The sequence below is a fragment of the Schistocerca piceifrons genome, chromosome 5 (genome assembly GCF_021461385.2).
Source record: "Schistocerca piceifrons isolate TAMUIC-IGC-003096 chromosome 5, iqSchPice1.1, whole genome shotgun sequence".
Classification (NCBI taxonomy): Eukaryota; Metazoa; Arthropoda; class Insecta; order Orthoptera; family Acrididae; genus Schistocerca; species Schistocerca piceifrons.
In genome coordinates, this window is record NC_060142.1 from 426,753,020 (window position 1) to 426,765,502 (window position 12,483).

The following is a 12,483-nucleotide window of genomic DNA, read 5'->3' on the forward strand; positions in this document are numbered from 1 at the left end:
AGTAAATCAGCGGAAGGATTCACTCGTGACTTCGGAAGTGCTACCAGCAGCCCAACTAACACAATGACTGTGCGTAATGAACTGAAAAGAACGGTCGAGCAACTATTCGTAAGCCATACATTTTTGTGGTCAGTGCTAAGTGATGTTTGAGAAGAAGTAAAGAGTGACGTCAGTCGACAGCGACACTGGAAACAAGTGATGAATCACGCCTGTGGCAGTCCGACAGAAAAGTTTGGTTTGGAGAATGCTTGGAGAACTTTATCTGCCGTCTTGTGTGGTGCCGACTGTGATGTGTAGGTGTGGTGTTACGATATGGGGGCGACTTTCGTGATTAGGGTGTGGTCCCCTTACTGCTGTTAAGAAAACGGCAAATGCGGTAGGATGTGTATAGATTTTGCACATTGTGTACTGCGTACGGCAGAGGATCATTACGGAGGCGACGATTATATCATCATGACAGTGCACCCTGTCGTAAGGTAGCATTTGTGAAGCAGTTGTCTGTGGACAAAAGGGTGTCTGAAATTGACTGGCCTGCACAGAGTCCTGCCCTGAACCCAATGAAACATCTTCTGGATGAGTCAGAACGTAGACTTCGTTCCAGATTGGAGCGCCCCGCATTACTAAAGTCACTGATTTCGAGTCTTGTGGAACAATGGGCTATCATTCCTCCACAGGCATTCAAACAATTTATTTCTATTTGAAAGTGTCCCCAGCAGAGTTCAAGCCATCATAAGGGCAAAAGGTGGACACAGCTCATATTAATGTCCACTAATAGATGTAGGGTACTTGTGAACAGATTTTTAGCCATATCTCCTCTTCTGGGCATGACACTACTTCACAAGTTTAAAAGAAAAAAACTGTTTATGTCATTTATTTTCTGTGATGAAATGAGTGGGATACATTATTAGGCTGTCTGCCTCAGGAGGAAGGAGAGGGCATCTGCTCTTGTCTGTTGTCCATTAAGTGTGAGCTATGATTGACAGTTATCTGGTTTAGATGAGTGTTTTTGGGGTAGAGGGGCCATGCCGTAATGTAAGTGGTACCTTCACAGCATAATACAGCAGAGGATGGCACTCTACCTGTGATAGAAACGTCGTTTTTATTCAGTGAGAGTTATTTAACAATACAGGGTGCGGAGCTTAAAGTCGGACGAAAGAAACATTCTTTAAGAAGCTCTTTATACTCATGAAGTAGTAAGTGCTATCGGCAGGGGATGTCAAATTGACTCCATATTTCTAGATTTCCGGAAGGTTTTCGATACCGTTCCTCACAAGTGCCTTCTAACCAAACTGCGTGCCTACGGAGTATCACCTCAGTTGTATGACTGGATTCGTGATTTACTGTCAGAAAGGCCACAGTTCGTAGTAATAGACGGAAGGTCATCGAGTAAAACAGAAGTAATATCCGACGTTCCCCAAAGAAGTGTTATAGGCCCTCTGTTGTTCCTGATCTATGTTAACGACATAGGAGACAATCTGAGTAGCCGTCTTAGATTGTTTGCAGATGATGCTGTCATTTACCGTCTTGTAAAGTCATCACATGATGACAACGACTTGCAAAATGATTTAGGTAAAATATCTGTATGGCGCGAAAAGTGGCAATTGACCCTGAATAAGGAAAAGTGTGAAGTTATTCACATGAGTACTAAAAGAAATCAGCTAAATTTCGATTTCGCGATAAGTCACACAAATCTGAAGACTGTAAATTCAGCTAAATGCTTAGGGATTACAATTACAAATAAACTAAATTGGAACGATCACATAGATAATATTGTGGTTAGAGCAAACCAAAGACTGCGATTCATTGGGAGAACACTTAGAAGGTGCAACAGGTTACTAAAGAGACTGCTTACACCACGCTTGTCCGCCCTATTCTGGAGTATTACTGTGCGAGGTGGGTTCCGCATCAGGTGGGACTGACGGATGCCATCGAGAAAGTACAGAGAATGGCAGCTCTTTTTGTATTATCGCGAAATAGGGGAAATAGTGTCACAAACATGACACATGGATTGGAGTGGCAATCATTAAAACAAAGGCGTTTTTCGTTGCGACGGGATCTTCTCATGAAATTTCAATCACCAGTTTTCTCCTCCGATTGAGAAAACTTCCTGTTGACACCCACGTACATAGGGAGAAATGATCATCACGATAAAATCAGAGAAATCAGGGCTCGCACAGAAAAATTTAAGTGCTCGTTTTTCCCGCGTGCCGTTCGCGAGTGGAACGGTAGAGAGACAGCTTGAAGGTGGTCCATTGAACCCTCTGCGAGGCTGTTAATTGTGATAACAGAGTAGTCACGTAGATATACACGAAGATGTGGATGAAATTTATTAAAACAAAGTACAAATGAAAATGGAAAATCCTTTTAGATATAAGGAGTGATACGAGTGATACCTTTCAAGAGTATCTTTACTCGATATAACGGCGTTCAGCCGCAATGACTGCCTCCAATCTTGTCCTGAAGCACTCTTTAAAACAGCGCTGTCCATATTCGCGATTGCTACTTCGATAGTTGTTCGCAGAGATCCGACATTAGGGTACCTCATCTTATTGGTAACTCTTTCGACTACGCTCCAGACGTAGTAGTCGAGCGGTTTCAAATCCTGGCTACTCGGGGGCCAGAACGCCTTTGACCAGAACATGTCTACGTTACCCGAGAGCCAGTTTTGGACTAAATGGCTCGTATCAACCGGTGCACCGTGTTGTTGAAAGGCGTATTGCCTGCACGAGGCCACAGTTATCGTCCACGGTTTCACGACACTCGTCAAAACTTGCAGATAAACTTCGGTTATACTCCGTACTTGTCCATAAAATCTCAGCCATTTTGAGGTTCTGACTGTCTACTATATGCCTATGGCTTTCAAGATCGCCATTCGTGACTTCCGGCGGAACTACGATCTGGCGGGGAAAAACTGAGATTTATCTGGACCTGTACGTCAAGGGGCCGTAAGTAGAACACTTTTATGTTAACGACTCTGGCCGCGCAAGCCTACGTCCTTATGTGAAGTTCTAAATGTTGGCATAAAATCGATGCGACTACCGGACAAGCAGCTGTGTTGGATGTCGCGTTTCGGCGACGGACACGAGCACACCGCAGCAGATATGCACGGCTGGAGATTAAATGCGCAAATCCTTTCGGCTGGCTCGGGCTGACGGCAACTGCCGAACAGGCGGGCCGCGCCGGCTTTTATTAACGTCTGCTCGCATTGTCCCGCGTCGTACAAAAGACGGACGCGGATATATTGGGGCTCAGGCGTCGCTTCCGCAGTCGCAGCTCGGTGGCCTCTTTCACTGCGAGGCCCGCCGCGTCACACGCAGCGGGCAGCGTGCTGCCAACGACGCAGCTATCAGTCTCCTGCAGCAAACGGACAAGGGGGAGAACAGCGACAGTCTGTGCGTAAACTTGCCAGGAACGGCGTCTTTGGCAGACAGTTTCACGCACAGTGTAATACGCTTGTACAGAGTGGTCTAATAGTCGCGCATATGAAAATAAATCTACATCTACAGCCATACTCCGCAGGCCACCTGACGGTGTGTGGCGGCGTGTACCTTCAGTACCTCTACCGGTTCTCCCTCCTATTCCAGTCTCGTATTGTTCGTGGAAAGAAAGATTGTCGGTATGCCTCTGTGTGGGCTCTAATCTCTCTGATTTCATCCTCATGGTCTCTTCGCGAGATATACGTAGGAGGGAGCAATATACTGCTTGACTCCTCGGTGAAGGTACTTTCTCGAAACTTCAACAAAAGCCCGTACCGAGCTACTGAGCGTCTCTCCTGCAGAGTATTCCTCTGGAGTTTATCTATCATCTCTGTAACGCTTTCGCGATTACTGAATGACCCTGTAACGAAGCGCGCTGCTCTCCGTTGGATCTTCTCTATCTCTTCTATCAGCCCTATCTGGTACGGATCCCACACTGCTGAGCAGTATTCAAGCAGTGGGCGAACAAGTGTACTGTAACCTACTTCCTTTGTTTTCGGACTGCATTTCCTTAGGATTCTTCCAATGAATCTCAGTCTGGCACCTGCTTTACCGACGATTAATTTTATATGATCATTCCATTTTAAATCACTCCTAATGCCTACTCCCAGATAATTTATGAAATTAACTGCTTCCAGTTGCTGACCTGCTATATTGTAGCTAAATGATAAATGATCTTTCTTTCCATGTGTTCGTAGCGCATTATACTTGTCTACATTGAGATTCAATTGCCAGTCCCTGCACCATGCGTCAATTCGTTGCAGATCCTCCTGCATTTCAATACAAATTTTATACTCCCCTGCGGCACACCTGAAATCACTCTTACTTCGGAAGACTTCTCTCCATTGAGAATGACATGCTGCATTCTGTTATCTAGGAACTCTTCAATCCAATCACACAGTTGGTCTGATAGTCCACATGCTCTTACTTTGTTCATTAAACGACTGTGGGGAACTGCATCGAACGCCTTGCGGATGTCAAGAAACGCGGCATCTACCTGGGAACCCGTGTCTATGGTCCTCTGAGTCTCGTGGACGAATAGCGCTAGCTGGGTTTCACACGATCGTCTTCTTCGAAACCCATGCTGATTACCCATGCTGATTCCTACAGAGTAGATTTCTAGTCTCCAGAAAAGTCATTATACTCGAACATAATACGTGTTCCAAAATTCTACAACTGATCGACGTTAGAGATATAGGTCTGTAGTTCTGCACATCTGCTCGACGTCCCTTCTTGAAAACGGGGATGACCTGTGCTCTTTTCCAATCTTTTGGAACGCTACCCTCTTCTAGAGATCTACGGTATACCGCTGCAAGAAATGTGTCCGTAAATGGAGTTGCACTCATTCGTTAGATCAGCCACAGAAGATGGCACCACAGATGTTACCGACGATAAACAGAGACGCCAACGTAATGGGTAGAGGTCATACGACGTCTGCAGAATAGTGCAGTTCTGCTGGCGACCATGTCATTTTTGTTGTTGTTGAACAGTGTTTTGCCAGTCGTTCGTATGCTCGTGTTGTAGCGCATTTCGTGGGATGTATCCAGATAACTGTGCCGAATGATTCTACAGTAACGAGACGAATAGGCTATTTGGGGTATGGCGATCGGCTGAAAGCAAGAAAAGAACCATAAGATTGGCCGGTTTCACGGACGCTGTACTGATTGAGGTAAGTGGTGTGATGCTGAGTTCAAGTTCAAAAAGTTTGAAGAGGGCTACTGACAATATGATTACTGTTGCGAAATCTCATTGCCTGGCCTCTCTTTTCAATTCCGAATTCCGAATTACAGTACAATCGAATGACTGAAGCATGTCACGTGTTAGCCATCTAGCCGAGAACAATTAAATCTTTTACTCCACCAGCTTGGTGAAGAATCATGGTAACTGGTATCCGTACTCGTGATCTACTGTTTAGCGTTGCTCTATTTAGATCCTGGAGTCCCCGTTCTATTCCCGGCCGGGTCGAGGATTTTTTTTCCGCTGAGTGAGTGGGTATTTATTTTGTCATCATTCCATCTCATCATCATCGACGTGCAAATCGCCAAAGTGGCGTCAGGTAGAAAGATTTGCACAACTAGACCACACTACCATAGGTTGGGTCTTCCGACCAATAAAGCCACAGACTCATTTCATTTTCATTCATCACAACTGACAGGAGGTAATACAAGAGCGCCAAAAACCATTATACTTCTCCTTCAAGAAACGAAGTTAGTTTTGAAATATCGTTACAAAATGACATGAATGGAAGTATTCTGTCACGAGAACTGTGTTACTGCTCATGGAGATTAAATTAGAATACGGGAGTTGTCAACCTGCTGTAGGAAGGTGTGTGAGACGGCTTACACAATATACCTCAGCTAAACGAACCGCAACCTTTGACCGGAGTACGTCGATGACAAAGCGACCACCAACGGCTTGTGCTGTGTACTCACCGTAGTGCCGTGGACGATGCCCTGCGGCCCGATGTAACAGAAGCTTCCCGCGGTCATCTGGCCGTACCTGCAACAAGCAGCGAGTGCGAGTGAGAAAGTTTGGTAAAAGAAAAGTTGGCAGAGCTAGAATTCTTCAGTGTGCAGGCATTTTTCGAAGTGCTGAAAAATTCACAGAAACAGCAAATCTCAGGAAGACATGAGGGTATTGCCGCAAAAGCTGGGTATGTTGTGGGCACAACTGTGTTGCACAAATGTGCTACATCCAAGATCGATGACAAAAATTTGCCCATGTCCAGTTGCTGTCATGGGGCCGCGATATTATGCAATATATGGGTTGCACTTCCTGTGGCTAATAGGATGATATCGACAAATAATATGTGCAGGGTGTTGGGAGAGTAACGGGATTTTTTTACATGTAACGCGATTAAATCAGATGCCGCACATAGAATTCATATGGGATCGTACTAAATGCTTGTTCTGTAAACTACCGTGAGCAATTTACGGAACCGGCTTCTAACGGCTACATTGTGGCTCGGGTAATCCAAAGACTTACATAAGCCTGTTTTAACATCAGTGATTACATCTACTGAATATTAAGAGAAACAGCAGAATAGTTTATATACGCTTTTAGTATGTCGCGCTTTAGCCGGCCGCGGTGACCGAGCGTTTCTAGGCGCTTCAGTCTGGAACCGCGCGACTGCTACGGTCGCAGGTTCGAAACCTGCCTCGGGCATGGATGTGTGTGATGTCCTTAGGTTAGGTTTAAGTAGTTCTAAGTTCTAGGGAACTGATGACCTCACATGTTAAGTCCCATAGTTCTCACAAGGGAACCTCCCTATCGCACCCCCCTCAGATTTAGTTATAAGTTGGCACAGTGGATAGGCCTTGAAAAACTGAACACAGATCAATCGAGAAAACAGGAAGAAGTTATGTGGAACTGTGAAAAAAATTAGTAAAATATACAAACTGAGTAGTCCATGCAAAGATAGGCAACATCAAGGACACTGGGCGTCAAAGAGCGCCGTGGTCCCGTGGTTAGCGAGAGCGGCAACGGAACGGGAGGTCCTAGGTTCAAGTCTTCCCTCAAGCGAAAAGTTTAATTTTTTATTTTCAGTTTATGTGACAAACTCTTATGTTTTCATCACTTTTTGGGGGTGATTATCACATCCACAAGAAAACCTAAATCGGGCAAGGTAGAAGAATCTTTTTACCCATTCGCTAAGTGTACAAGTTAGGCGGGACGACAACATATTCCTGTCATGTGACGCACATGCCGTCACCAGTGTCGTATAGAATATATCAGACGTGTTTTCCCGTGGAGGAATCGGTTGACCTATGACCTTGCGATCAAATGTTTTCGGTACCCATTGGAGAGGCACGTCCTTTCGTCTACTAATCGCACGGTTTTGCGGTGCGGTCGCAAAACACAGACACTAAACTTATTGCAGTGATTCCTTGATGTTGCTTATCTTGCGCATGGACTACTAAGTTTGTATATTTTACTAATTTTTTTCACGGTTCCACACAACTTCTTCCTGTTTTCTTGATTGATCTGTGTTCAGTTTTTCAAGGCCTATCCACTGTGCCAGCTTATAACTAAATCTGAGGGGGGTCCGATGGGGAGGTTCCCCTGTCAGAGCCATTTGAACCATTTGAACGTAGCGCTTTGTAGCTCTCAAATATGGAGAAAAGACATTTTTAAATGTTTACTTCGAAATCTGCTAATTATTTATTGGCTGATTAGTTTCGAGCGTCGCCCAGTTTCATAAGCCACCTATTACACAGCATAAAATCTGTTACGCATGGATGAGTCAAATGTGTATGAAAGTATCGATGACTATACTATACTATACTTACTACATTACGTATTTTCTATTTGAGATGCGTTTGGTGTGGACAGTTTTATATATTAGATGTAACTGATATCTGCGTTAGAAATGTCGTAATTGTAGTTACATCTTACTGTAGTATGTTAATATATGAGCATCATATATGTATCAATTGTGGTACCTTTTGATCTGACACACCCGGCGACGGTATTTCGCATACAATTGAGAATTTGTTCTTGTTGGAACACACTGCGTGTCACGTTGTCTTATTTTTTGTAGGTGTTACTATAAATTTAGTGATCTCTATACTACATGAATGTAGATCTTTGATCTCAGAGGATGGAACTTCAGCAAGTCTGCAGATTCTTGTCATCTGCATAGTTCGCCATGTCGTAATCAGGCAAAAAGTTTACACCGGAATGTACATAATAAAGATTTCTTTATTAACTGTATCTGGTTTTGAATTTTATATTGACATGCGATGTAAAAAGCTGATGTGGGAGCAGAATCGAAAAGTATTTTCATTTTGCGTTCTGGTGACATTTCGTGGCAGCCACGTTGTAATTAGGCAAGAAACGAAATACGAGCGTCTTCGGCCACCATATTCTGATATCTGGAGTTCGACATCTGCGTAGTTTACAGATTACTGCTTAAATCTGACAGATATTGATGCAAAGAATTTTAAGGTCGTTTATAATCTCTGATATATTCTATTTACTTCGCGACTACATTAATACTGCTGACTGTATTCAGTGTGAGTACAGACATACATTACTAGACTGATAAAGACGCTGCTTTTACTGGAGCTTGATGTTTGGCGGCGTCAGGAAGTTTATGTGTGGTACTAACTCGGTTTTCTGAAACGGAATGGTGTTGTAGGCTTTACGAGATGGTTTAAAGAATATCTGCAGTTTAGCAAATATGTGCGTATTAGTTAACACATATAACGTAGAATCGTGTTATGAGAAGAGTAACTATATATAAAAGAAACCGCAGTTATCGAAAGAGCCATCAAAATGAATAAAGACACTTGTTACCAAAGATAAATAACACGTTCTACGTACAGGATCACTTTAATAACGAGCATACTATTCGAAGAAAAGACGAAGCTGATGGAAACTAGTTAAAAGCAAATCATTAAGCTACGTCTATTAATACTAGATTATTGAACATCTTAAAATATACACAGAATATTTAAACAGGGTCGGCGTTTCAGATAAGAAAAAAACGGTAATGCAATTATTTAGGCTTACGTATAGTACAAAAGCAAAAATACGTAAGATGTTTTTAGTTATGCTTGCCTTGAGACATGTTCCTTTCCTTTTACCTTCTGTCTGCTGTACGAAAAACTAGAGCCAAACACGACCATTATGTCAAAACTCTAAAAGTAACGTAGTTGTATCAGTTTATTCCCATCTCTTTCGGTTGTTTTATCAGTAAATATACAGCTGTTTACGCGTCCTTTGCGCTCGCCGCCATATTGGGACTCTAAATTGCTGGCTTCAGTGACACCAGTGATACTGTATACGGTATTGCCAGTCTAGTAACGTACGTCTGTAAATGTGAGACAATCTGTACTACCTGGATGTAGATCTCTGATTTCAGAGCATGGAACTTCGACTTGCCGGCAGATTCCTATCATCTGCGTAGTCCTACAAGTTGTAATTAGGCACAAAATTTCCACCAGTCTGTACGTGATAAAGAATTCTTTACTTTTTCTGACTTTGAATTTTATATCAATATGCGATGTAATAGGCTGATGATGGAGCAATAAACGAAAAATATTTTCATTGTTCTCGTGACAATTCGTGGCAGCCATACTGTAATAATGCAAGAAACGAAACACGAGAATCATTGGCTGAACCATTCAGACAGCTAGAGTTCGACATCCAGATAGTACAGAGATTACTGAACACTGATCCAGGGCACGAAACAAACTGAAAGTTATCTGAAGCATTCATCTCTGAGAGGAAATGGACAGTATAATGTATATGCTAACCAGAGTTGAGAAGCATTGGAAAATCCAGGCTTGGTTGACCGTCAAAGGGCGCTACGAAAGTAAAGACAGCTTCATCAAAAATGTAAATGAAGTTGCTGCGCTGACACACGAAAATTATAGGAAGCCAAAATAAGCATGAAAGCGTAATGCGAGGAGCATTCAATAAATGATAAAGTAACATTTTCAAAACACAAAATATGATAAGTTTTGATTTTACCTAAAATTGTACTCCCGCCCTGCGTTCACACTGGTATCTAAATTGAGGATGACGCAGATATGCTCGAAACACTGAATTCGATTCTCCGATACTGTTCTAGAGTGAAGATCGTACAACAGTACCTGTTTTCAATCGTCGGGCAAATACCAAACTCATATACACTCATGTTCATAAATTAAGGATAATTGCAGAATGTGATAGCATAGGCAAGTAGGGAACACACACGACACAGATCTGTAAGTCCACGGTGTTGGTGATAAGTTGAGAAAACCGTCTCGAAACAGATATGCTACAAAACGCCACTGTTCCCTGCGCAGATACCCCAACATCAATATGGCATGTGATCACCATGCACAGGCACACAGGCCGCACAACGGGTTGGCATACTCTGGATCAAGTGGTCAGCAGCTGCTGCGGTATAGCCTCCCATTCTTGCACCAGTGTCTGTCGCAGCTCCTGAAGTGTCCTAGGGGTTTGAAGACGTGCTGAATACGTCGATCGAGAGCATCCCAGACATGCTCGATGGGGTTAGGTATGCAGAACAGGCAGGCCACTCCATTAGCCTGATATCTTCAGTTTCAAGGTTCTCCTCCACGGTGGCAGCTCGGTGAGGCTGTGCGTTATCATCTATTAGGAGAAAGGTGGCCCTGAAAAGGCGGACATACTAGTACAAAACGACCTCCCGATACACCTGACCTGTTACAGTTCCTCTGTCAAAGACATGCAGGGGTGTACGTACACCAATCGTAATCCCACGCCACACCAGCAAACCACGACTTCCATATACGTCCCTTTCAAGGACATTAAGGGGTTTGTATCTGGTTCCTTGTTCACGGCAGATGAAAACCCGGCGAGAATCACTGTTCAGTCTATACCTGGACTCTTCCCAAAGGACACTGTTCCAAATGGTTCAAATGGCTCTAACCACTATGGGACTTAACATCTGAGGTCATCAGTCCCCTAGACTTAGAACTACTTAAACCTAAGGACATCACACATATGCATGCCAGAGGCAGGATTCGAACCTGCGACAATAGCAGCAGCTTGGTTCTGGACTGAACCACCTAGAACCGCTCGGCCACAGCGGTCGGCCCACTGTTCCAATGACCATGTACTGTGTTCTTGACACCAGGCTTTACGGACTCACCTGTGACCAGGGGTCAGTGTAATGCACCTTGTAGGTTTCCGGGTGAATAAACCATGTCTTTTCAGTCGTCTATAGACTGTGGAGACAACTGTTACAGTGGCTGCAGTAAGGTCCCGAGCAAGGGTACATGCAGTACTCCGTGGCCGTCTGCGGTCACTGATGGTGAGATATCGGTCTTCTTGTGGTGTTGTACACTGTGGACGTCCTGTACTGCACCGCCTGGACACGTTTACTGTCTGCTAGAATAGTTGCCTTAACCTTGAGATCACACTTTGTGGCACACGGAGGGCCCGTGATACGACCTGCTGTGTTTGACCAGCCCTTAGTCGCCCTGGTATTCTACCCCTCATAACGTCATAAATATGTGTTCTTTGAGCCCTTTTCAACACACAGTCACAATTAGCAAAACTGAAAACGTCTGCACACTTACTCGCTACACCGTACTCTGACATGCACCAACACACCTCTGCGTATGTGGACTGCTGCCAGCGCCACCGTGCGACGACCGCAGGTCAAATGCACCGCATGGTCATACCCCGAGGTGATTTAAACCCGCAAAACGCCCACCATGTTTCACCATGTATCAGCATTAAGCTTAATTTATGAGTATGAGTGTATTTATATTCATGAGGGCGGAAATTATAACTAATAAAAACTGCTCAGTACAGAGAAGCTTACGGAACCTGATGGGATACCTGCGCGATCCTACACCTACATGTACGTCTATATTCTGCAAGTCACATTGCGACGGGTGCCGGAGGGCACTTGGACTACTACTGTCCCTCCCCTCCTTTTTTGTGTTCCAGGCGAAACCGTCCTTTCGTCCGTGCTTCTGAGTGCCCGTGGCGTCGCGCGGAATCAAACTCGCCGGTGCGTGGCCCTCGAGATACATTAAGGGATATACTGCTCCACTGATTTATTCTGAAGCATTTGTTGGCGAATCCAGCTTAATTCTCTGCATTGCTACATTTTTAAAATTAGCACAAATAATGGCCGCCAGCCTCGCTTTGGCCCACGAAACCGTGTTAAATTTCTCGCCAATCCAAATGCAACACTTAAAATCTCTGTAGCAGTCTTATCATTTCAGCAACATTTCGAGATCCGTCCACTGGAACATGTTCACCGCTAGCAGTTCACACACCACCTCCAGCTGGCTCCGAGGAACTCACGCAGACAGTGGTTCAAATGGCTCTGAGCACCATGGGACTTAACATCTGTGGTCATCAGTCCCCTAGAACTTAGAACTACTTAAACCTAACCAACCTAAGGACATCACACACATCCATGCCCGAGGCAGGATTCGAACATGCGACCGTAGCAGTCGCGCGGTTCCGGACTGAGCGCCTAGATCACACAGACAATTCTCAGACAAGAAAGCTGGTA

General features: G+C 44.3%; 1 protein-coding gene across 1 annotated transcript in view; it reads right to left on the bottom strand.

The window, feature by feature from the left end:
* LOC124797819 (urocanate hydratase-like) overlaps window positions 1-12,483 on the bottom strand; it is a 376,388-nt gene that overhangs the window by 308,759 nt on the left and 55,146 nt on the right. Inside the window, exon 5 of the mRNA XM_047260847.1 lies at window positions 5,909-5,975. Coding sequence (XP_047116803.1) covers window positions 5,909-5,975 — 67 coding nt within the window. The remainder of the gene's footprint in view (window positions 1-5,908; window positions 5,976-12,483) is intronic.